This window comes from Neofelis nebulosa, chromosome 6 (genome assembly GCF_028018385.1).
Source record: "Neofelis nebulosa isolate mNeoNeb1 chromosome 6, mNeoNeb1.pri, whole genome shotgun sequence".
Lineage (NCBI taxonomy): Eukaryota > Metazoa > Chordata > Mammalia > Carnivora > Felidae > Neofelis > Neofelis nebulosa.
In genome coordinates, this window is record NC_080787.1 from 62,155,584 (window position 1) to 62,182,691 (window position 27,108).

Below are 27,108 nucleotides of genomic sequence, written 5' to 3' on the forward strand. Positions count from 1 at the left end.
AGCAACAGGAACTCTCATTCACTAGTGATGGGAATGCAAAATAGTACAGCCAATTGAGAAAATGATTTGGCATTTTCTTACATAATATTTTACTAATAATGTTATATACATTTTCAGAGGAAAATCGCCTTGGGGTTCCAAATATTTCCTGTTTATTATATAATCATCTTTCAAGGATGCCTGTGAATAGAGGCCATGACACCTCCATTTCCTTTCTTACATTTCCAATTACTGGGAAGGGCCTTTGGAAAAAGATAATGGTACTAGGCAGTTCAACAGTAATCAGGTGGTCAAATGTCATATCCAGAAACCTCCAACATCTGTTCAATGTCAGGAAGAGGCTGTTTCAGGCAGTATATTGTATTGGCAGCAGTTTTTCCTATATATGAGCCAAGCTTGAAGATTAAGATTCACAAAAACTCTTCAGCATTCTGCATATTGGTTGCCAGACTGCTCACCATTAGTAGTTGGCTATTTTCCATCAAGCTTTTTAGGATATTCTAAGTTTGATAAACACTTTGATTTTATCAGCTACATTGCAGAGTCAACATCAACTTTATAATCAATTTGGTTCTCTGTAAATGAACTTATAGTTTTTATGTTCATGAATCTACCACAGGGTTCTCTTTTAAACAGAGGGCATTTTGTCTGACTTCTTCCTCTAACTCTTTTGAGATCTCATATTGGAACTTGGAAGAGTGGTCTTCAAAAGCCGTAAAATTAATTGATGTGAAGCACCTTCATTTAGCCTTGTAAGATCATTTTGATTCTACTATTCATTTCATTCATTTCATTCTCTCTGACTCAGAGCTGTCTCCTAAGTCTCACAGGGAAAATTGGGAATGCTAGGCAGTTTGTGACCCAGGCTTCAGTTTGCATATTTTCTGTGAGTTTATTTTCCAGTTACTGATCCTATCTTCTGTTTGTTGACAGCGCTTTTTGTTTTTTGTTTTCTTTGTCTTTTTAATCTTAATTTTTTACCACTCTTCTTCCTGGCCACAGCTTCACCATGGGAAGAGTGTTTGCCCCACACTTTCAGGCATGGCTACAATTATGTTTTTGTACAGTGATCTACATACAGGTAAGGATAAAGGGCACTATTTCAGAGCCTAGGGCTTAAGAGGGTTTGCATGTTTTCTGCTTGTTCTCTTGAATTTCTGCCACTCTGTGAGAAGAACATGCTAGTCCAATAAAAATGAGAGACATTAGGAGCAACAGACTGGCAAACTCTTCTCCCTCCTCAGCTAGGTCCCAGAGAAATTTAGATGAACCCAGCCTATATGATAGCCAAATAACTGTAAACCACAGATGTGAAACTATTAATAATAGTTATTTTTTAAGCAGAGTTTTCAGTTGCTGATAAGCAACAACAAACCTGTATAGTCTGTATAGTAACTTTGAAGGAGTTCATATACCCTGTAGACAAAGGATAGATATGGCTAAGGAACTTAAACCTTTGAATTCACTTTAAGCTCTATTAGTGGTAGAGGCTAAACCTCTCCTGTGTCTTACGGAATCTGTGCGTTTTTGCATATGGGCCCTCCTCTATATTCTGCTGAAGGAGTTGAGTTACAAAATGTTGCCAGTTTTCACTTGCTCATGCCCCATCATTTCTCATTGGTTCCAGCCCATAAAAAGGGTTAGATTCCAACTTTGCTGATGAGAGATGGAAACACTTAACTGGGAACAGCTATGCTATATACCCAAGAAGAGATGCATAACCCCACCAATCTGTTTTGTCACAAAGTTGGGGAGCATGTGTGGGATTGAATCTAAGGTAGTCAGACCAAAGGAGAATAAATATAAAATTTAATGAGCTAAATGTGTTAACATGGATGGGAAGAGAAGATTCAGTGTGCTAATATTAGCATCCTGGGTATGGTGTTAGATAAATTGGCTAATCAAAAACAGGAGTTAATTTCAGCTTAGATTAGTGATGTAGAAGTGCCAGGGTATTCTTGGTATATATTAGGAAAAGTTCACAGGCTTATTGTTATGGAAATTGCTTGAATGGATCTATCATGTGTCAGCTGTTCAGTTGCCCCTTAATTTCTATCCCAAGAGAATAAAGGAAGGCATTCCTATCTCCTAGGAAGAAACTGCATTCACCCAGGAGGGCATTTTATTCACCAAAATGAAGAACAGGGTTGGTGAGGGAGCACCAGTGTCTTAATGAAGTTTGTGGTGATTGTCCTTTATAGGCTGGAGTGAATGTGGGATGTTAAAGTAAAATTGGGTTCCCCAGTATAAATTAGAATAATGGGATCCAAGAATGGATAAAAACTGTTGGATATGCTTGACTATAATATTTAAAAATGAGGAAATAGCCACATAAATCAGAGAAACATAAATAGAATTAAGTATGTAGGTCTGCAGGACAGAAACACAATTCAATTTGCTTATGTAGGGATTCCTAGCCTCTTACACAATTACAGACTTATGCTATGTCATGGACTCAGGGTCTCAACTGAAGGACAGTAAGTCCCTTTGAAGAAGGATCTTGTCATATAGTCACAGGTGTTTCATGTATCTTCCTGAAGGTTTCCACAGAGGATTCTGAAGCCATTTACCAGTATGATTGCGCATTGATGAAAGAAAGATATTCAGGCCTTCTAAGTTCCTGGGAAACCAATGGCCCTAAACTTATGCTTATCTTTGAAATACTCTTTCCACCAGTAGGAGTGCACATTTATTTAGGTCTGGTAGATGGATCATAAATCCATCTTTTGTTTTGTTGTTTTATTTTCCCCCAGAGTCTCTGAATATATAGTGTAGTCAATATACTTAGTAATAGAATTTCCACATTGGAATAAGAACTGTTACGCAGGAAAGCCCAACTGGAAGGTCTTGAAATGCCCCTTTAGACTTATCAAGGTTTCAAACCAAAAGCAATTCTGTATCCCTATGGGACTTGTAGTGATTAGTGTCCCCTTCAAGCCTTGTGAGTTACAGGAGTGGTGATTCAAAGCATGTTTCTATTTACTTCACTAGATTAGACAGTGCAAAAGCCAGATGGCCATACAAAATAGTAGAAATAATAGAAGATTATCAGAAACTCAAGAAGGTTGTGATATAAATTTTGAGAGCAATTCTAGATGTTAGATCTCTATTAAGATAAACAAATGTAGCCCTTGGTGCCTGGAGAGCAATAGTGATCCGGCAAATGAGTCTTATTTATCCTAATCAATGTGTGTCCGGTTGAATTTGTCCAACTGTTTTTTTGAAAGATATTTTAAAAGACCTAAATAAAGACATAGCAATTCTTTTCAAATTGATCTACAAATTCAATGAAATCCCAATAAAAATTCTACCCAGTCTTTGTTTGCTTGTTTGAATGTAGGGATTTATGTGGAACATGTTGATTGTAACAGAAGAAACTGTCCAAAATAACTAAAGCTTCTGGAAGAAGATTAAAAATATTGCATTACCAATATTGAGATATTTCAAAGTTAAGTAACTAAGATTTATGGTACTGGCACATAGATAGCTAACTGAAATAAGGAAACAGAATAGAGGCAAAGAAATAAACATATTCATTGATAGGGATTTGATCTGCAACCAAGAAGGTGTTTTAGGTCAGGCCAAGCAGTTAAGTAACAGATGAACTTATGCAATACATATAGCAGGCACAATTGGTATAGCATATGGAAAAAATGAATGTAAGATTCCTACCTTATACACGCACAACATACCACACACACACACACACACACACACACACACACACACACTTTCCAGATAAATTGATTTAAATGTGAAGGGTGAAATTTTATTTTATTTAAAAAAATTTTTTTTAAGTTTATTCATTTTTGAGTGAAACAGAGACAGAGAGTGAGTGGGGGAGGGGCAGAGAGCCAGAGAAACACAGAATCCAAAGCAGGCTCCAGGCTCCAAACTGTCAGCACAGAGCTCCATGAGGGGCTTGGGGCTTGAACTCATGAACCATGAGATCATGACCTGAGCAGAAGTTGGATGTTTAACCAAGTGAGCCACCCAGTTACCCAAAAACTTTAAATATTTTAAAAGGAAATCTAAGCAACATCTTTTTGTCATAGAATAAACTTTTTTAAAAATATTGAACCAGTTTTGAATCCCTGGATTAAATCTTACTTGATCATGGCCAACAGTTTTTTAAAAATCTATTATTGAATTGAGTTGTTAATATTTTCGGTTTTTCCTTTTCTTTTTTGTTGTGTCTTCATCTGTTTTTTTCTTTTATTATGAGGGTAATGCTGGCCTCATAGAATGCATTTGGAAGTTTTCCTATCTCTTCTATTTTTTGGAATAGTTTGAGAAGAATAGCTATTAGCTTTTCTTTAAGCAGTGTAAACATTTTAAACAAGATGAAAAATGCAACCCATAAGCACACATTAATTTGGTTAGATTAAAATTAAATTTTAGCACTCAAAACATCATAAAGATGGTGAAATGTCAAGCCACAATCAATAGAATATTTTTAGTACATACAGTACAACTAATGAAAACAGTAATAATTAAAACACATAAAGATTCTTACAAATCAATAAGAAGAAAACATAAATGGGAAGATGCCATAAATAGACATTTCTAGAAAGGAAAAATTAGGGACTCCTGGGTGGCTCTGTTGGTTGAGCATCTGACTCTTAGTTTTGGCTTGGGTCATGAGCTCATGGATTTGTGAGTCTGAGCCCCGTCTGCGGCATCATGCTGAGAATGTGGACCCTGCTTGGGATTCTCTCTCTTCCTCTCTCTCTGCCCCTCCCCGACTCAGGCTGTCTCTCTCTCAAAATAAATAAATAAACTTAAAAATTGCATTAGGATGGAAAAATTAAATATTTTGAAATGGCTGAAGAAATGCTTAAAGTCATAAGTTATGATGGGAGTATAGAAAAAACAACACAGACAAGGAGATACAATTTTGCACACAGCAGATAAGCCCAAATGAAATATGTAAGAATGTAAATAGGGACATTTATTCACTTTTGTTAAGAGTGTGAATATTCCATTTCAAAGTGAATTGAAAAAAAATGATATAATACATGTGAAAACATCTACTCAATAGTGCAATTATTCCATTTTTAGATACCAAACTAAGGTAACATTAGTACTTGTGTATTGGGGAAATATTTGAAAACCGAAATGATATTATTATGTCTAAGAAAGAAGAGACAAATAAACCAGATATCTATGATCAGGAGAATGATAAACAAATGTTGGCACATGTTTAAATGGAATATTCTACAACAGTTAAAACTGAGCAACTGATACATGAATAATGCAGAAATATTTAACAAAATGAATTGTTTCTGAAGATGATACACAATATTATTTCACTTATATTAATATGCAAGCTAAGTGTTTTATTGAGGCAGGCATACAAATGAAATGGTTAATGCTGTATATTTTTTAAGTGTTTACTCATTTTTTGAGAGAGAGAGAGAGAGAGAGAGAGAGAGAGAAAGAGAGCATGGGTGGGGGAGAGGCAGAAAGGGAGGGATGTGCAGAATCCGAAGCAGGCTCCAGGCTCTGAGCCATCAGCACAGGGCCCCACAGGTTCACGAACCTGTGAACTGGGCTGAAGTTGATCATGACCTGGGCTGAAGTCCGGTGCTCAACTGACTGAGCCACTCATGTGCCCCAACTTGATAGTGTATGTTAAAGGCAAGGTAATGGGTTAAATAGATGATGGGGATTAAGGAGAGCACTTGTGATGAGCATCAGGTGATGTATGGAAGTGTTGAATGACTATATTGTATACCTGAAACTAATATTACCCTGTATGTTAACTAACTGAAATTTTAATAAAACTTAAAAAACAAACACAAAATAAAATCTTGGTTGAACAACTACAAAAATCATGATATTCAATACAATTGTATGGAAGAGTAGAGGAGTACTTGGGTTTAAGCAAGTAAGTACTTGGGTTAAGGATACTGGGAATATTCTGCTTAAGTTGAATGATGGGTGCATATATGTTCACTTTACTATTTAAATATCATGTATATAAAATAACTGAATCAGTAAATGTAGTCTCTAACCTGTTTGACAGATCCACGCAGGTTCCATTATTTTTGCAAGGTCTAGAAGAACACTCATTTGTATCAAGATCACATAGAGGTCCAGAAAACCCAGGTCTGCAAATACATCTTTTAAACAAGACATTTAATGACTCCATTAATATAAACATACAAAGTCAAAGCTTCAAATAATTGTAGCATGGCAAATTGTTAATAACCAGAAATGTTGTTTAACTGAAATTATAAACATGGATATATTTAGATACATCTAGATGCATAAACTTGAATCCAGATATTTTGGGGTTTTCTGTACCTGAAATTGTTGACTCCATCTTCGCAGTCACCATAATTCTGGCAGGGAAGAGAGAAGCACTCATTCACATTAATTTCACAATGTTCACCCTCAAATCCTGCAGAAAGATGAGATGGATATAGGTGAGCAATCCTCACTTTAGAGTGTGAAAATCAGTCAGTGGTAAAGAGTCTGGAGAATATGCTTAGTGGAAGTTTACGGGAAAAAAAAAGAAAGAGAAAACACCTCATCTATGGCCTCTCATATAACTCTATTTCACATAACATATGAATAAAATTATGTTAGTTTCTAATTAATGAGTTCAAATGAAAGAATCAGGGGAGGAATATTTTACTCAATCCTTTGGGAAAGTGGGGTCGTTGCTAATGTTGCTGTTGTTTTAAGGTATTTAAATGTTTGAACAAGAAGAACTGAAACAATCTGGGAAGGAAATGAATTAATGTGATGGCTGATCTTAACATAAAATTGAGCTTCAGCAATCAAATTTATTCAAGGCAGTTAGCAGATGAGGCAAATTATTTAATTACTTTCCATATCCAAGTGATTCAAAGAAAACAAATTATTTTGATCCATAACTACATAATCAGTCATCCATTTAAACACATGCCAGTTATTTTTTTAAAAAACAAAGAACATGAAAAAAATGTACAGAATTATGAGAGGCACTTGTAATTATTTCAACACTGTGTCAGAAAAAAATCAGTATATCACTTTTTAAAATGCATTTAATATTTTAATATTTATGATGACAATTTAAACAATTATTTCCATATTTCTATATTAACTAGGTAAATTGAAATATAGTCTTATACTCATTTTTCTTGCTAATATTTTTGTAATACTAGTTAGAGAATGTATGAAACAAGAGGATTTTCCTTTATCTTACTTTTCCAGTGCTATAACTAAGTGCCAAATAATTGCAAATTTCTGACATTACAAATGACAATATCTACTCAGATTTTTTAGTTTGAAGAACATGTCATTCAAGTTGTTCTATAAAACCTGTAATTTTTATTGGCATATAGGCTAGGATCTCAAAGAGCATGATCTAGGGACCCATGAATGGCCATCTTCCTACCACAGTTCTATCTCATAAAGTTTCTCCTCCTCTTTCTATCTTCAAATATCTCTTCACGTTGAAAGTTTCAAATCATTTGTAATATCAGCATGGAGATGATATAGCACTGCTTCTTTGGTCTCTATTTCTATTATCATGATCTTTTAGCTTCAGCATCTACTGCTGAGTGGAATGTCCTCTACACTTCCCCATTTACAGTCCCAGGAGAGAACATGGGCTTGTCCTACTTTATCCTTTCACGTCGTGCTATTAGCCATTGCCATTCTCTGTGGTGTCTACCACCAAGTGAAGTGGCAAACCTGCTTCTACTTGGGAGTTTGGCAAGTTGGTATTACCTCTTATAAAATCTGGCTGCTTTTAGGTGGGAGATAATATGGAAACTTAAACATTACTTAATCCAAAAGAAGGCAAGAGTAAAAAGGAACAAAGTAGAGATATGGTACTATAGAAAGTAGAAAACAAATAGCAAGATGATTCATTTAGAGCCATTATACACCAATATTTATATCAAATGTGGTTTTAAAAAAATACTTCAATAAAAGGCAGTGACAGCCAGGCTAAATAAAACAACAGAACGAACTACATGATTTCTAAAAGAAATTCACTTTAAATATAGAGATGACGATAGGTTAGAAGTAGAAAGACGGAATAAAGATGCACTATGAAACACTTATGAGAAGAAACCTACAGGGCCTATGTGTCTAGCAGATTAGGTAGTCTTTAGGACAAGCATCATTATTAATTTGTCCTATTTTTTTCTTACTCAATTATCAAAGCCTGCAAGTTAAGTTCTGAAGTTTCATGCTTACAATTTCATTCATGTACTAGGTTTGTATTGTCAGTATTAAAAATAAAATTAAAAAGAGTTATTTCCAAGTTAATACGGTTCTCCTAATTTTAGGTAAGCAAGGGTATCATTCCAACACATTTCACCATTCATCAATCAATCCAATAATGCTATCCTATTTAAATTGTAACTGTTATAGCATAGTTATAAATAACATAATAAGCTTTTTTAAACGTATATATGTAAAAAAAGTTAAAGATTTAGAACAGTGGATGCATTACACTATTCCTACTTCAAGCATGACTAGCTTTCTCTAGGAGGTAGAGTCTTCTGACACTAAGCTGTTTCTTAGAAGTGTTCGTTTGAGGCACTGGAACTCAGAGGCATTGGCTAGCTAGAGAAGTGGTGCCAGTGTACCTCCCTGAGTTCAGCTGGGCTGATAAATCAGAAGAACATTCAGAACCTGGAAACTCAGGCAGCTCACAGAATAACCTTGTGCTTGTGATTTTGCCTTATTCATTTAGTTTGACATTTCTGAGATGGAGCTTTGTTACCAACCAGCAACATGTCAATGGGTTGAGGAAATTAGATTGCTACAATTCAATAGACATTGGGAGAAAGAAATAAAGTAGACACAGAGTGCATTTAAAATAAACTGAAGCTTTGCTAAGAATGCTTGTGTTTGGGGGGGTTCAAAGGAGAAAAATGTATATATACTTAGTCCTAAACTATACTTTCCATAGTCCTTGGTGTTAGAAGCAGATATTCATTTGTGTGAAGGGTATTTGTTTTGAATATATGCAGTGACAACTAAAAGTCTGTCAAAACTTTATAAGTACAGTTAATTCATTCCATGCTACTCTCCAGTTATTTATCCCTATCCAGACTATTAAGCTGACTCTATTAACTGCAATAGGGTTTTTTATACACAAACTGATTTTCTTATAATGTCTTGCCTATACATTGTCATAGAGAATGCATGTGACTAATCAATAAATATTTTTACATTTTCTCATCCTCTAAAGCATAATGGTAAGTTACTAAACTTACTGTTCATGTTTAGGAGCCAAATCAGTGTCAACTATGGGCATAATCTTTAAAATCACTTAATATTTTCTCATTTCTAAAAAAAAATCGTTTTCACATGATTCTTTAGAGGGGATATCATAGATTATTTTAAAAAAAATTTTTTTAACGTTTATTTATTTTTGAGAAAGAGAGAGACACAGCATGAACGGGAGAGGAGCAGAGAGAGAGGGAGACACAGAATCCGAAGCAGGCTCCAGGCTCTGAGCCATCAGCCCAGAGCCCGATGCGGGACTCGAACTCACGACCATGAGATCGTGACCTGAGCTGAAGTCAGACACTTAACCGACTGAGCCACCCAGGCGCCCCGGGGATATCATAGATTAAAGTACATTAACAACAGTTCGATTTTCGTGAAACTTGATTAAGAAACATTTTGTTATTCAGGGCTATACCTTGACAACTCTCCCATTATAAGTAATACCACTTGGAACTAGGAATGAAAGTAAATAGGGGGAAAACTAGAGCATATCTTTTATGTATTCAATAAGTTAGTGTTAAAATGATACATTTTAAAATAAAAACTAAAAATATTAAAAGTTAATGATTTTCAAAAGCATTAGAAAGACATTATTTTTCTTTTTTCTTTCTTTTTCCGAGAGAGAGAGAGGGCATATAAGTGGGGGAGAGAGGCAGCAGAGAGAGAGAGACAGTGAGAGAGAGAAAGAGAGACAAAGAGAAAGAGAGAATCTTAAGCAGGTTCCATTTTCAGCACTAAACCCTATGTGGGGTTCGACCCATGACCCGAGCCAAAATCAAGAGTCTGACACTCAACCACCAGAGCTACACAGGTGTCCCTATATTTTTATTTAAAAATTTTAATTTATCTCGATTTTAAAACTTTATGAAAACAACTACAACAAAAAAGATATCTTTCTCTTGGCAAGTCAGAATTTTTTTTAAAATATTGTTTTATTTTTATTTTAAAACAATATAATACAAATATTAGCATTGTCTTGAAAAATTAACCAACTATTACAAAACAGTTGCATTTAACTCTATGAAATAGAAAAGACAGAACTAATTTCTAGTAGGCTTAATATGGTTTTAACACTGATTTTTTTTTTTTAATTTTTTTTTTTTAACGTTTATTCATTTTTGAGAGACAGAGAGAGACAGAGCATGAGCGGGGAAGGGGCCGAGAGAGAGGGAGACACAGAATCTGAAGCAGGCCCCAGGCTCCGAGCTGTCAGCACAGAGCCCAACGCGGGGCTCGAACTCACGAACTGCAAGATCATGACCTGAGCCGAAGTCGGATGCTCAACCGACTGAGCCACCCAGGCACCCCTTAACACTGATTTTAAGAAAATTAAAAAAAAAATGAGTATAAAAGCTGAAATTTTCTTTAAAAATTTTTGATGTTTTAATTTATTTTTGAGAGAGAGACACAGAGAGTTGGAGAGGGGCAGAGGGAGAGGGAGACACAGAATCTGAAACGGGCTCCAGGCTCTGAGCTGTCAACACAGAGCCCAACACAGGGCTCGAATTCATGAGCCATGAGATCATGACCTGAGCTGAAGTTAGATTCTCAACCGACTGAGCCACCCAGGCACCTCTTAAAGCTAATATTTTAAAATACAATAAATTATTGACATGTTTTTAAAGTTAACTAGCAACAATATATATTTTCTCTGAAGAATTTCCCCAATATAAATATCTACAGCTCTTTAAACCTAATAGATACATGCTACCAATGTAAGCAAATATTTTTAATTCTCAAAAAGAGTAATTTTTAATTTAGACAAACTATATTGTCAAGTGACACATTTATTTGGTGCTTGGAATTATACACCTCAGGTAACATGGCATTACGTAGTAATTGTATATGTGTTGGAGTAATAGACACATTTGAATGCAACTACTTGCTTCTTCTGGTACTACAAATCCATCATGCTTAGAATCCCAATTGTAAATCGACAGTACATGTAAATGATTTGATTCTTCCTTCCACTGTGATATTTTACAAGTACTCTTTGCCACATTCTAATCCTTTGTAAAGTGTCATTTTAAAAAACTTTTGCTCCGGGGCACCTGGGTGGCTCAGTTGGTTAAGCCTCTGACTTCAACTCAGGTCATGATCTCAGTTGGTGAATTCGAGTCCCACATCAGGCTCTGTGCTGACAGCTCAGAGCCCGGAACCTGCTTTGGATTCTGTGTCTCCCTCTCTTTGCCCCTCCCCAGTTCACACACTCTCTGTCTTTGTATTTCAAAAATCAATAAACATTAAAAAATTAAAAAAAAAAGAACTTTTGTTCCTTTCACCTTGGAGACATATGGATGAAGTGGGTACATTTGGAAACAGCCCTGTAAATTAAAAGTAGTGGATAAGGTGGTGTTCTTGCCTACAAACCAAGATATAATTCAAAGTAGAAAGATAAAGAAGCTTTCCTAAAGAGAGTATGAAAAATAAAATATACTTTAAGCTGAAATGATTTTAGGTCTCCCACTGTACACACACATACTAATAACTCTGCTGTATGCTGTACGCATTTTATCCACATGCATTTTATCTATAGTCATCTCTACCTCTGTATCGTAACCCTCATGCCATTCTTATATTTCATTTCTACCAGTCTGAAGTTGAACTGCATTTGTTCAACCTCTTGAACTTTATTAGCTCTTTCCCTTTACTATATGCATTAGAAATCACTCTTTTGATCACTTACAATATAAACAAAAATACTAAGCTAGATAGAAGGAATGGCATTTATTGGGTAGCCTAGCTGGAAGGATGCCCCATAGTCTGTAGAATTTATAAAAGAACCATAGGAACTGCCAGGATGAGTTATTCTTTCACAAACACTTCTCTCCTAGTGAATTCAGATCTCCATGTGAAGAGAACATGGAGTTGGCTGCATCCACTGAAAAACTCTGGAAAAAAGAAGAAGCCTCTTTCCTTAGTGTCAATTCCAAGGAAGGGCTCTCAGTGCCAATATTCCAGTCCCATGCTGATGCGGATCAATCATAATTGCCAGAGAGATGGAGATTTCTATCTCTCTTAACTTGAGCTCTTCCAAAATAAGAATATGAGATAATAATATGTACTCGGGTAGCTTATTTGAGAGGTGATCCCAGGAATTCCTGGAAGGGAGTGGGGAGATAAAACAGGGGAGAGAGGGGCTTAATGAGTAGGCTACTGCGATGGGCAATGAAGGCTCCAAGGCTGCTGGGGATCCTCTTATGAATCATGTGGAACATAACTCAGAGCTCTCACACTCCATAACAAACTCTGCATCTACAAAGTAGGAACGTGGTACTTTAATGGTTAGTTAATTTATGTGTCTTTCCTTGAACTTAAGTTCCTTGAGGGTGTGTCTTTGCCATGCTTAATTTCCCCAGAACCTTGACACATGGTAGGAAACCAATATGTGTTTGTTGAATCAGTTAATAAAGAATACAATTTTTAGATTTCTAGAACCCTACCAATATCTATTTGCAAGATTGGGCAGAGCATAGTTCAGAGAGACTATATATATATATATATATATACATATATATATACATATATATATATATATATATATATATATATATATACATATATATATACATATATATATATATATATATATACATATATATATACATATATATATATATATATATATATATATATATATATATAGCATAAATGTTGAGGTAAGCTAATTGATTGCATACTAAATCACCAAAACCTAACACTTTATATAAGGTACCTAAAGTAACCCATTTGTTTCCAGGAATCTTAAAGAATCATATTTGTCTTTCTATGTGCTATTGTTATATTTATTAAAGCACTTATTTTTTTTTACCACAGAAATTATTTAAACAAATAAGATTAGATACAAAACAAACCTGTATTGAATTGTTACTGGTAGACACCTTTCTATCTACCTATTTTCCACTAGAAAATGGTGAATGTTCATAGGGATAGAGTTAACTTACCTCAGTTCTAAACAGAAGACAAAAGCACTGCCTTTACTTTCTCTTGCAAAACATGATCACCATAGTTCTGGTGTTTTACTACACCTATAATTTTTAAGTTGCTCACACTGTACCCAAATGGATTAGATTGTTTTGACTCTAAGTTTCAATCACACTAACCAAAGTAGTTTACCTGGTAAGCATTCTATTTGGGATGAATCATAGTATCAGTTATTCTAGTTGCTGTTCTTCAGAGTGAATTTTAATGCCATTTATAATTTAGTTATCTAGTACATAGTCACATTACTACTCTGGCTTTGAGGTTTTATTTATATTCATATTTAAATTGTGATAGACCATACACACTGAGTAAAAACTGTGAACAAATTTCAAAAACGCATATGCTGAACTCCAAGACCTTAAGCCTTAAATCTCTTTCCTCATGATACCCTATATCCTAGGCACTTAGCAAACACTAACAGCTTGCAAAGAATTCCAGTGGAGCTTCTAAATCCTGTATCTATATATGAGGTTAAGTCTTGGAATTCTTCATGGTTTTAAATTTCAGTACTTTTATTATTTTGTTTGTTTGTTTTAAGTTTATTTATTTTGAGAGAAAGAGAGAGAGTGTGTGCGAGCAGGGGAGGTGAGAGAAAGGAGACAGAATTCTAAGAGAATCCTAATCCTGCTCTATCAGTCCAAAGCCCAACATGGGACTCAATCTCTCAAGAACTGTGAGATCATGACCTGAGCTGAAATCAAGAGTTGGATGCTTAACAGACTGAGGTACCCAGGTGGCCCTTAAATTTCAGTACTTTCAAAATTGAATTTGATCAGAATATTTTCCTTAAAAAAATAATATGATGCCTTTGACATAGATACTTTTTCAAACAACAAGTATTAAAGTAACTCAGGGCATAGTGTCTAAGCTATTCCACACTCACCCTCTTTTTAATATTCTGAGGTAGTTTTTTAAAGCAATGTCACAGGCTTCAGTTTGATATGCTACAGAGGTCGAAGTATTAAAGGCAATAGTGAGTAAACATTTTTTACAGTAGTTAGATCTCATTTACAGAAACTTACTCCTACATTTCCTTAGGTTTCAAAAAAAATTTCAGTTTCAAATACATATATATATATATATATATATATATATATACACACACATATACATGTATACATAAATATATATATGAAGCAAAATAGTTTAGAAACGATGTACACTTCAAATATCTCTTTGTGCTGAATCACAGTTAGAAACACATGATTCGTTGTGCCAGCCCACTACTCTGTCCAAAGCATTGATTTCAGTGCTCATATCTCTCTTAAACCCTTAAGTAGAACGATGAATTTTCAAGAAAAAAAATAAACCAACAAGATTTTACTAATATACAAGATGAAATAAATCTAAATTGTCCTCAAGATATTTTTGTGATGTTCATGAGGTTAGAAAATATTATTACTAATATGATAGTTGATAAGGTTTTATTATATCTCTGAACTTATTTTTCCTTCATCCCTCAATAGGAAAGAAATCTCACTAGATTATATAAATTCATTAAGTACATCTGTGAATTACAAATAAATTGTCAAAAAATTTATATGGAAAAAAATAACATGCCCCCAAAATATACCTGTCTTGTAGAAAACTGTCTTTGGCAAAAATAGAGGAGGTTTTATTTTAATAGAGGAAATAGGCTACTGCCTCTCAATAAATATTATCCATTACTTCTATTCTGAGAATATATTAGTAGGCTAAGTAAAGCATCACAGAGTAATCCTGCTAAATAAATCAGCTCCTCCCTTGCTACTGAATAATATTTCATAAAGTTTCACTCTCAACATTTATTAAAAGGAAAATTCTCCATTTAAATTATTTACTTTATAATTACTGAGGGTTTCAGGGTATTAAGTGTTCCCCTCACATTTTTTCCTATCTTGCTTTTCCTGACTCATTCCTGCAAAAATTTATCCATATACCTTATATGCCCATATTATTTGTTTTATACAGCCCATGTCATTTTTGCAAAAACAATTGCTAATGGCTTTCCACTTTGTAGTTCCAATCCCTCCTAAGGTCCAGAAGTTTCTGCCATGTATGTACATTCAAGGACTTGCCTCTATATCCTTACAATAGATTTTCTTATACATCAGAAATTTCTAGAGGTTTCATAAAAACAAACAAAAACAGCTTTGACTAAGATACCAATTAATTGGTACAGTCTAAGCTGACCTTTTGGGACAGAAGAGTAAAGAAGCACTATCCTTAATTTTAATAAACATCTATTCTAGTAGAATCAGTAACAAGGAAAGAGACATGAACCCATAAGTTGGCATTAGAAAATAACTAACAGTTGTAGGCTTTTATACACAACATGGTTTTTATATTGTGCTTATGACAAACACATTCCAGTTATAATGACAATGTGCTAGTTTTATGATAGAAGCATTCCTGCTGAAGATAGTAATAGCTCTTGAGTAGTCAGCAATACATGAGCAGTAAACATTTATGCAGATCACCTAATCAGATCACTAATCAGATTTCTTTCAGTTACATCTGAAGAGATCCCAATCAAGCACCTTGAATAACTTGATATGACCCAGAAAGCCGGAAGTTACTCACTTCAGGAATAGCTGGATTTGGAGCTCCAATAATGTCTTTTGTGATCTGCCCGTCCTCTATCCCTTTCATAGGCTCTATTTTAGCGCACAAAGTAGCCACAAGAGTCACATGATACTGGCTTAGCAACCAAGCAGACATAAATGGTGTTCATAGATCCCTCCAGGAGGGAAGTTACAGTGAAGCATTTGATTACCCTAGATTCTATCTATGCTCATTTCTAACTAACTGCTATTGTAAGGAACACTACATGGACAAAATTCAAGAAAAAGAAGCTATTAACAATAGGAGAAGATTTCTTAAAAAACAAAAAAAAAGAGCCCAAATCTATGAAGTTTTGCCTTTCCCTCACCCACTCCCCCTGGCCCCCCAACATCATGCTATTTAAGTTAACTTTTTAGATTATTTCTGTGGTCTGTTTATATACCTATATTTGGAGTCAAATACTCCCCCATCTCCAATGTATATATGTAAGTTTTCTCTCACCCATTTTTAGGGAGTCATAATACCATATAAACAAAATAAACCAAACAGACAAAAAAGTGAAATATAACATTAAAACAAATATAGGCTCTTACCTTCTCTACACACACAATAATGATTTCCATCAACCAAAGTCAAGCACGTTGAGTTGTTTCTGCAAGGGTCACTGAGTGGATCACAGGGGTTATAGTGTTGATGGCAAAATTTTCCAGTATAAAAGGGTGGGCACAGGCATACAAAGTGCCCAGGAATGGAAGACTCATGACAAAGAGCTCCATTCATGCATGGGTCAGAGTCGCATTCATTTATTTCTTCACTACAGTTTTGTCCAGTCCATCCAGGTGTACACTCACAGCTGAAATGAAATTTTAACAAGTATGAACAGTGTTGTTTCAAATGTATTCTTTGAATTTTGAATGTATTACTACATTGAACTAATTTGTAGTATTTTTATTTATAACAAGATTAATAAACATAATTTAGAAACATCGTTTACCTAATTTCCTGAGACAATTCAATGTATAATACGGCAAAACTGACTGCAATGGCAAAGATAAGATTTAAGAAGCATTTTCTAACATGGTAGGCGACTGACACAGATCAGAGAACAACAGCGCTACCAATTTCAATTTTGGCAACTATTGAGTTTAATTACCAATTGACAAAATTTCCTCAATTATTTCTTTTATGCAAAATAATTTTCACTGTTTATAAGCCTGAGATGATATTTATGAAATGTCTTTAGCAACATGTGACTCTTATAATCACCAGAGTATTTATAACAAGGTGTTCCCTTATGCTAAGCAAGTTTTTCATCTCACTTTTGCATGCTTTTAAGAACATCTTTCCTACTAATATTTGAATAATGTGGGAAAATTGAAGAGAAAGCAAATCACTAAAAAGTGAAGCATTTGGATCTTATCTGTACCTTACAGACTCTAGCTAGGTCTAACCCTCAACCATCTGGCATCTGTCATTCTCTCAGAAACTTTTGAGTTCAAATAGCAATTTAACCAAACATCTTCCATCAAACTAGGCTAATTCTTTTCCTAAGAGGAGGAGGATTCTAACAGAGCAGAAAAAATGTTTGTCCATGTAATGTATTATTCAAACAAGGGAAATGGACAGGAAATGAATGGAGTAATACTGAAACCTGCCAATATGGAATGAATGGGAGGATTGTCCACCAACAGGTTGAGTGGAAGTCAATCAAAAACTGTGTGCATGTTCAGAGAGCGAGAGCACTCAAGTTAGTCTATGGGCAAGGTAGAGCTCTAAATCTAAAGTAAATGTGTTATTTGGCAAGTGACAAATCATGAGACAAGGCATAAAGGATATTAGAAGAATTATTTTCAGAAAAACATTTTTTACTGATATATTAAATATTTAAAATAACTTGAAAAGAATATTATATTCCTGAAATATTTAACTTGCTTCATGATAAAAAACATCTTGCTAAAAAAGAGAGATAGAATAGGGGAAAAAAAGAGGACAAGGAAACAAGGAAGGGGAAGGGGAGAAGGAAGAAAAGAAAGAATAAGTTATCTCATTTGCACTATGTTAATAAATACAGAATATACCAATATAGTGAGAGGAAATAGTTGAATGATTGGCTTGTACCATTTGAAATGAATTGAAAATGAATTCTAAATAGATATAATACTCATTGAAATAAATACTAAAATGAATAGGGGGAAGATAGCTTTAGGCATAATTGACTAATAATATGTTTACTAGTTTAATAAGATTGAGTACAAACTAAAAAAAAAGTGGAATTTACAGCTGTTTTTTAAGTTGGTAGTGTGCAGAAAGTTACTGCTACAATGCAAATTGAGTATTTATTTGTAAGGTATGTTTACAAGGCAAACCACAACTGAAACAATCTTTAACTCTGAAATGTAAAAATATATCTATGAATATGCTATTTCCTTAGAATGAGTAAAAAATGTGGATGTTTTACTTTCTCTTCTAAAAGGAAATGACATTATTTTCTTGACTATATATCCTGGTTTGCCTAGATAGTCCTGGCTTAGGCCTATTGTTCCAGTACAATGATTTACATGGTACCCTTTGATTTAACAAAAGTGTCTAAAGTGCTATTGTCTTCATTTTTGATTATACTATTAAGAAAAATGAATGTTTTCCAAAAAAGACTATACTCTCAGTTATTTTCTAATCCTGCATATGATTTCATCTTGCTCTAAAATTTGTCTGTCATACCTTTGAAAAATGTGTCCCATATACGACCTTATATTATAAACATTTCCATGACTAGCCTCCATTAATTAAACTTCTGGCTCCTCATTGTGATTCTGAATCTCTATATTCTCATGTACATAACATATGTTGAAAATATTATAAATATTGATGGATATATGGTCTTCAGTTGGAATCATACAGAGTTATCTGAATTCTTTCACTTGGGAAATTGAGGATCAGAGAGTTTATTGAAATTGGTAATCTCCAAGAATTATTATAAAGATAATATAATGAGTAAAAAGCATACATGATGCCTGACATCAATATTGCCTACTCACCCATGGTGGCCTCTAGGTGCTGTCACAGAATTAAAAAAAAAATATATATATATGCATATATATATGCATATATATATATATATATATATATATATGCTTATATGCATATATATATATATGCATCCTATTTATGCTTAAATAAAATATGCATCTCAACAATGAGAAGTGCTTCAATTTCTAGTGGTACTTTTCACTTATTTGTCAACCACATCTTATTTTAAAATGGCCAAATATAGTATTCAATTGGATATCTCCAATAAAGCTTTGAAATAGGTAGAAAAATGTATTTTTTTATTCTCACTTTATAGATGAGACAGTCAGAAGTGCGAAGGATAAAAGTGACTTATCCAAAATCACCTGGTTGGCAACTTGAGATCTGAAGCCCAGACCTCTTCCTTCAAGGTTCCCTCTTTTCTTTTTTTCTTTCTTGCAGGTTTCAAATCCATTATAAGAATATCCAAGATGTTGTGTAATAATATTAAGTATAATCAAATCCCAATACAATAGCTTCAGTGAATTTATTTAAAGCAGCTTTACTTCTAAAGTGCTGTTGCATAAATATTTATCTTTTTCTTTTTCTTGTATTTCTTCATGAGTACATAATTTCAACTTGACTAAAAGAGTTCCCTGTGAGAAACCAATAATGTTTGAATATTTAACATATGTGCTGACTGTTTGTTTTATCTTCTCACATAACAGGTGGCTCAAAATTTCATGTGGTGTCCTTACAAGGATCAAATCCTCAGGAAAGCATCTGGCTATATGTCAACAGGACTGATGATGCCAAGGTGAGGCCTCTGGAGATGAATGGATATTTGCAGAAAATAAAGTTCTAAAGAACAAAGTCACTATTTACAACTAACAGACCTATACATTTATATATTTGAATCTGTTTTATACATATCAGAGAAACTAGTCTGATGAATGGAAAAACATGTTTTATGTGAGAGCTTCAGTCTGGTTTTTAGCTTGTACTATGAAATAATTTCTGGATTCAGTATGAACTGGCAGGATTCTCCAAACTCACAGCTAGAAGCAGGATTTTTATGGATTGAAAAACCAAACAAGCAAAAACACGTACTCTATGACTTTTTGAGGATATGATTTATAGTAATAAATACTCAAATACAAATCTAACAGTATACATAACTTAAAAGAGTCTTCTTATATGAATTAATTCACTTATTCTTTATTGCGGCCACTATTTTGATGCAAAATAAAATCCCATTTGAAACTAGCAGGTGAAAAAGAAATAGTAATACTATAAGTAATAAAATAGAATTGTTATCTTTGTTAATATCTTAAAACGTTGAGGGCACATAAAAAGGAAGAAATTTAAAAAATACAGGCTATCAGCTAAGTCATTCACTTTGTATTTTATTGTTTTATCCATTCACCTGTTGTTCATATGTAGTTATCTCATCAGGTATACCTTAACAAAACTACATTAATAATGAACTCTAAGATATTCACTACTATACTTTTAGCCACTGCAATCCTCTTGCAATAAAATGTGGAAAACCATTTAGCTCACTTAGACTGGTAAAATTTGTGTCAAATAAACTATTTTATTAGTAACAATAAAAAACAAGAAAACGGGTTCAAAACCATTCTGAAGAGCATCATGCGAGTGTAAAGATGTAAAACATAAGAAGATTGTATATGGGTGGAATGAACAATTGGAACGGCCTAAAAAGTTATAGCAAGGCAAGACTGAACAACAGCAACGGCAGTGAAACTAAGTTATTTTACATTCTACCCTTGAAGATATTTAACACTTTCTTTTTGTTTTTAAGTATGGTAGTGACACAATCAGATTGCTATAGAGTAGAAGATGGATAAATGGGGAGAGCTTGGTAGCATGAATATCATTTAGGAAGCTATTGTTTTATTGTTGATAAGAGATTATGAGGATCTAAGCCAAGACATTAATTAGTATACCATATTTAAAGTACATTTCTGATGTAGGTTTGAGAAAATTTGGACAATGATTAGTGTAAGTTAATGAAGCAGAGGGAGTAATGGGGGGTTCTTGGTTGATTTTAGCTTATTTATATTATTTTAGAAAGGTAATGGTGATTACCTTTAGGTGAAATAGGAAATAATACAGAGGATGGCAGAAGATGAGAGGCTACTGATGTTTAATATATAGTTACTTAAATTAACCGCATGATTTAAGACGCTGTCCTATATGAAGTAAGATATTCGAATATGGTACTCTGGAAAAGTTAAAGCTTGTGATAAACATTCAAGGGCCATTCTAACAAGCATTATCAGGAATAAGTTAGTATCAAATAATTTTAACATTGACCACTTTTAACAAAAATATAAAGCTAATTTATTAAAAATATAGAATAGCACCTCTATATTATGTGATATAATCTTAAATGTTTTATATTGGACCTATATTTTATAAAATATTTATATGGCACAGAATAAGTAGGAAAGGATCATACTAGCCAGATTACCTACAAGCACTTGACTGGTGAAAACAAGTCTTTCTTTTATGTTTTTTTAAGGGTGAAGAGAGGGTAGGTGGAGGGAGGGAAAGAGACTGAGATCCACTCTTTATAATTTGGGATACATACTATTAATCTATTTATAGACAGAATATATAAATCATTTATATATACTGAAAAAATTATTTTCTATACTTAATTTTAAGCAATGTACATTTTGATGTAAATGAACTATTTGGATATTTCCTTGGAATAATTCTATTTAAATTATCTGTACATTTCTAATATTCTACATGATTTAATCTCCTGTGCTGTGTGAAAAGACAGTTGATCAACAGGCTTTTTCACAGTTGTGGAATTCAAGTTGTTAATCAGCATCTCCAAAAATAATTCTAGGCTTTTTCAAGATTCAAAGGATTCCTCATTTCATAGCAAGAAGTTGATGTTCCAGCCAAGCAGAAACACAAAATGCATTGGGTCAAACCTCTAGTAGATTTACATTTAAAACCTAAAGAATCCGGTGAAATGCATGTTGCATTTGGGAGAAAACCCAAAATTTACACATTTAAATCTGGGACTAGAACATAGATCCAACTAAATATTGGACAGTAAAAGCAGATGAACATTTTTGCCATAATGATCATAATATGGAAACTGTAAGAATGTGATATTTGATCACTGAGACAGATGGTCAGATTTTACTAGGGTTTTTAAAGCTACAATAAACATAAGAAAATAATCTTCAAAGTTAAATTAAAAAAAAGAAAGTGGATTTTTTTAATGACAATCTAAATGAGGTGAAATAAAACGCTTACAAAGAAAGGCTGAATATACCATCCTTTGGGTTTACCTATTGATATAGGGATATGGCTTAATGCTATAAATATGAGGAACATGAATAAGTACATGACTCAACTTCAATCAAAACCTCAGTTTATATATAAAATACATGAATTTAGTATCTTTTTAGGTTTTTTTAATGTGTATTTTTGAGAGAGAGAGAGAGAGAGAGAGAGAGCGCGAGCGAGTGAGACAGCATGAGTGGGGGAGGGGCAGAGATAGAGGGAGACCCAGAATCTGAAGCAGGCTCCAGGTTCTGAGTTGTCAGCACAGAGCCCGATGCAGGGCTCAAACCCACGCACCGAGAGATCATGACCTGAGCTGAAGTTGGATACTCAACCGACTGAGCCACCCAGGCGCCCCATGAATTTAATATCCTTAAATTCTTATACACTATATTTCATTTTTGTGTTTTGACAGGGTGTGTGTATGTTTGTGTGTGTGTGCGTGTGTGTAAAGAAAACAAATTGATGGTGTGTCAGTTTTCCTGAGCAAGTAAGTATTTCTTCTGGCTCTTGGTTTTTCCCAAAATGGGTCCTTTGGACAAGTCAATGTAAGTCTGCTTTTACATATAATTTTCTAAATATTCAGATAAATTTACAGTTTTTATTCTTTAAGTGTTTATCTAAGTATATGCATGCATGTGAATGAGAATGTAGATTATAAAGTATATACACTGTGTTCAAACACAGTGTTCAAACTGCATTTAAAAATACATACATATACATATATATATATATATATATATATATATATATATATATAGCATTTTAAATACAGTTTGAGAATATATAAAATCTCTACATACATATTTTTTCTTTTAAGTACAATTTGAGTAGGAGACAGACATTTAGAATACAAAATAAGAGGCAGAATGTTATTTAAAGGAACGAAAGTACTGAGATATGGAACTTAAATTTATGAACATTTTGAAAAATAATTCATAAATGTGCAGTATGTCAGAAGTTTTACAGGGAGAAACATTTTAAAGTCCAAATTTAATAAACGTCAGACTTTAAGTTGCAAAAGAAAATCAACTGAGCAAGCAAAAGCCTAAGTACTTTCATACATTTTGAAAATGTATTATAAGCAAATAGGAAATGAAATAAATCTTTGGTTTGTTGTTGGGAGTACCAGTATAATAAATGCTATAACTGTTAGAAACTGTGTGTGTGTGTGTTTGACATATATATGTATCAGGAATTTATACTAATTACTAATTGTACCTTCTTAGTTCTAGGCTGTATGCATATAATACACACAATTGTTTATGAACTATAACACAATTTTGGTTAACTAATGTCAAAAATATGTGAAATAAAAATACTTAAGAGGAAAGCTAATAAGTATTTAGAGACATAAAAATTACTATGGGCCTATTTTTTCATTAAAATTTAAAATTATCCCCTTTAAAATGATCTAGATAATATTCCAAACTGCCTTTTATTTCTTTTTATTTAAAAAAAAAAATTAACGTTTATTTATTTTTGAGACAGAGAGAGACAGAGCATGAACAGGGGAGGGGCAGAGAGAGAGGGAGACACAGAATCTGAAACAGGCTCCAGGCTCTGAGCTGTCAGCACAGAGCCCCACGCGGGGCTCGAACCCACGGACCGTGAGATCATGACCTGAGCCGAAGTCGGACGCTTAACCGACCGAGCCACCCAGGCGCCCCTCTTTTTAAAGGAAGTATTAGATTATAGAAATAAATAAGGAAACAGAGATGAGAAAAGAGGAAAAGGGACAAGGGAAGAAACAGAGAAATCTCATTCAAGGGTCATCTGTCTCATAGGAGCTATGTGGAAGGTATTTATATGTATGATCCTATTTCTTGACTGGCTCCTTCTTGGCACTTGGCTAGTCAATCCTAAGAAACTTTCATAACTTGGTGGTCCATATTAACTATGGAAGAGATTCCAGAATTATTACAGTAAACAGTGGAAAAAGAAATCAAAAGTTCAGAAAAATAAGCATGCTAAACTAAGTATTTTATGTAAGGGCACAAAACCGATCTCGTTCTACTGGAGGATGTGGAGACCACTCTTTTTATTAAAGTGGTTAACACATATGCTTTTCAGAAGAGCATCAGCTTCACTGAGAATCTTAGTGTCAGTCGTCCCTTGAATGATAGAACTGATTATAGGAGATACTATTACCAAAATTAGCTCCTGTAAGAAATAGAGATGATAGGAATGGAGAATTTAAAAGAACCAGGTGGTGACACATAATCTTCAGAACAAGTAGGGCACAATCATAATGATCACCAAGGCTAGTGGGGTAGTAAGGGGGGCCCTGATCCTCAGAGGACCATGGAGACATTTAATAAAACACATTGCCTGTAGGGGCAGGATAGATGAGTAGATAAGGATATTCTCCAATTTATGTAATCAAAATAAGTCAAGACTGGATAATTAGGAGGCTGAGGGTAGCCTCTCCAGTTAAAAATGATGATCCTTTGCCCAGTTTTCAGACCTCAAACCCACTTGATTGAAAGAGAGGCCAGGTGCCCTGGAGAAAACACACCATATCACTACAACATATAGTAATGATTCCACCAGCAGGATCTATGGCCATTTACTTTTGTAACTACATTTAGGAGAAAGAATGGCAAACATTTCAAGTACACTGGACTTGAGTTCAACGTGACATTGAAATCTAGGTTTCAGAAGCTTCACTGCCCTAGTTTTAGAATGGAGGAATATGGAAGCAAGGTAATAAATGCACCTGGCCCAGGTGTAGCTCACAGCTAGTTTCACAGGTCTGTTTTCCAGACCCTGAATATATATACCTGAAATGGACTTTTAAGTTGGCAGAACTTTCACACCATTTCTTTGTCTGGAAATTATAATCATAATGAATGCTAACTGGAAGCCATTAAACCTGTCTCCCCACTAAACTCCCACCCTCCAGCCAGTAACACGATTTAAAAAACAAGATATCACCCTATGGGAAAAGCATAAATGGTGCCACCATTGAGGCAAAAAGCAGATCCACTATTATTTCTCCACTCCATTCACCAGATTGGCCCCTACAAAAAATACATATCACTTTGAAGATGACAACAGACAAGTCAAGCTCAACCAAGTAGTAGTTTATTTGCTTCCATTGTCCTAGATGGCACATTTGACCAAGCAGAGTAACACTGACTGCCTCAGATACACAGTAGGTGGCCAAGAATGCAGAAATCTTTTCTTTTCTCTTCCTATCAGGCAGGAGGCTCAGAAACAGTGTATATCATTTGGAACAGAAAACAGTATACATCTAATGTCTTAAGGCTACATTATCTCTCCCACTGTATTATAATCTGAAGGTAACTGGACTGTCCAGACATTCTTCAGACTGTCACACTGATCCACAATATTTATGACATTATTCATTATTATGTTAATCAAACTGGAAGAGCAATAAATGGTAAATACGATGAAAACTTTGTGAAGATACACACGGTCCAGGCAGTGACTGATAAAATTTATGAAGACTCAAGCTCCCATCACAAAAATGAAGTTGTTAGAGATCCAATGTTATAGAGCATCCTGAGATATCTCTTCAAATATAAAGACAGATTATTTCATCTTCTACCTCACACACTAAATACAAATTAGTGCATCTTATACTACACACCACCCAAAGGAAAGCACAACACTGGGAAGGCCTCTTTGGTTCTAATGGCAGAAACATTGTTCCAACCTACTCACGTAAGGATAGAGATGGCTGGACACTTTACATGAGTCCCAGACCAGGAGAAGACTTGGTAAATGGTTCAGGCCAAAATGCAAGTAGATTTGTCTTTTGCACTAGGAAACTCAACAGGCTCTGTAGTATTAGAGTTATTAGTGGTATTAGTGATGGCAAACCCCAGTAGATGAATTATTACACAGACCCCTATGGTTAGAGCAAAAGACTAAACCCCCATGCCTCCATATGGGACAACTCTATTGGGCCATCCCTGTTCTGGAGTTCCTGGTGGAATTTGGGAGCCTCTGATGTCTCTCCATTGCAATTCATCCTCTGCTTCTGCCCAATTATGCATCTTTATTATGCCCCCAAGTATTCTATTTCAAAAAAAACTTTATCATGATGTAAATGATGTATAAAAACATTGCACATACATCAAGGGTACTCCACAATAAACTTCCAACATAAATTTCCATCTCAGAGTTTGATTCCTGAGGATTCACAGGATGCAACCTGTGATGCATTCACTATGAGTGAGTGCCAAGTGCTTTCACTCTACTTCTAGAAATATACACATGCATGGGCACAAAAATGTGTTTTATGTTCTTTTTTGTTTCATTGTTTATAATAGCAAAAAATCAGAATAATATAAATGACATTAAGAGGGTACTGGTTATATTATCTGGAATAATTAAATAAAATGATATACTTTTGCAAGTAATGAGTTATAAAGATATCCTTTTAAATTGTCATTAAATAAATGCCACTTAAATTCTAATGTAAAATTTTAATTCCTATTATATGTGACATAATGTTTGAATGTATATGCTTCTGGAATTATTAAAAAATTTTAGAAGCTTATAAGAGACAGTAAAGCATACGGAGTAAAAACATGTATCAGAGGGTCATGTGTTCTGGAGTCAAATGCTATATAGCAGCTGTGTAAACTTGGATAGGTTATACCTCAGAGAATCCATTCTCTAAAAACTGGAACAATAAAATATAATTCTCAGGTAGGGACTATATTAGCCACTACTCATAAAATATTGAGAAGTACCTGAAATACATGAACTCCTTATATGAACCTGAAATCAACTCTTTAAGACTATTATTATTAAATATAACATATTGAACAATGTGTTGAGTAGGAGATGAAAAATTTTTTCCTTAATATAATTCTGTACCAATAACTTTTTCACTTAGATCATGTGATATTCTTAGAATAAAACAACTTCTATTTTCAGTGGCTTGCTTTTTATCTAAATTATGAAGCCTACTTTCATTCTATTGCATGGGCTGCTAACCCATGCTTTTTCTTTTATGTGTTCTAT

The 27,108-nt window shown here is 34.2% G+C and overlaps 1 protein-coding gene across 1 annotated transcript in view; it reads right to left on the reverse strand.

Moving 5' to 3' along the window:
• The window catches only part of LOC131515421 (protein eyes shut homolog), a 319,079-nt gene that overhangs the window by 114,683 nt on the left and 177,288 nt on the right, over window positions 1-27,108 (reverse strand). Inside the window, exons 5-7 of the mRNA XM_058736158.1 lie at window positions 16,362-16,621; window positions 6,310-6,406; window positions 6,018-6,125 (exon numbers count right to left, since the gene is read on the reverse strand). Coding sequence (XP_058592141.1) covers window positions 6,018-6,125; window positions 6,310-6,406; window positions 16,362-16,621 — 465 coding nt within the window. The remainder of the gene's footprint in view (window positions 1-6,017; window positions 6,126-6,309; window positions 6,407-16,361; window positions 16,622-27,108) is intronic.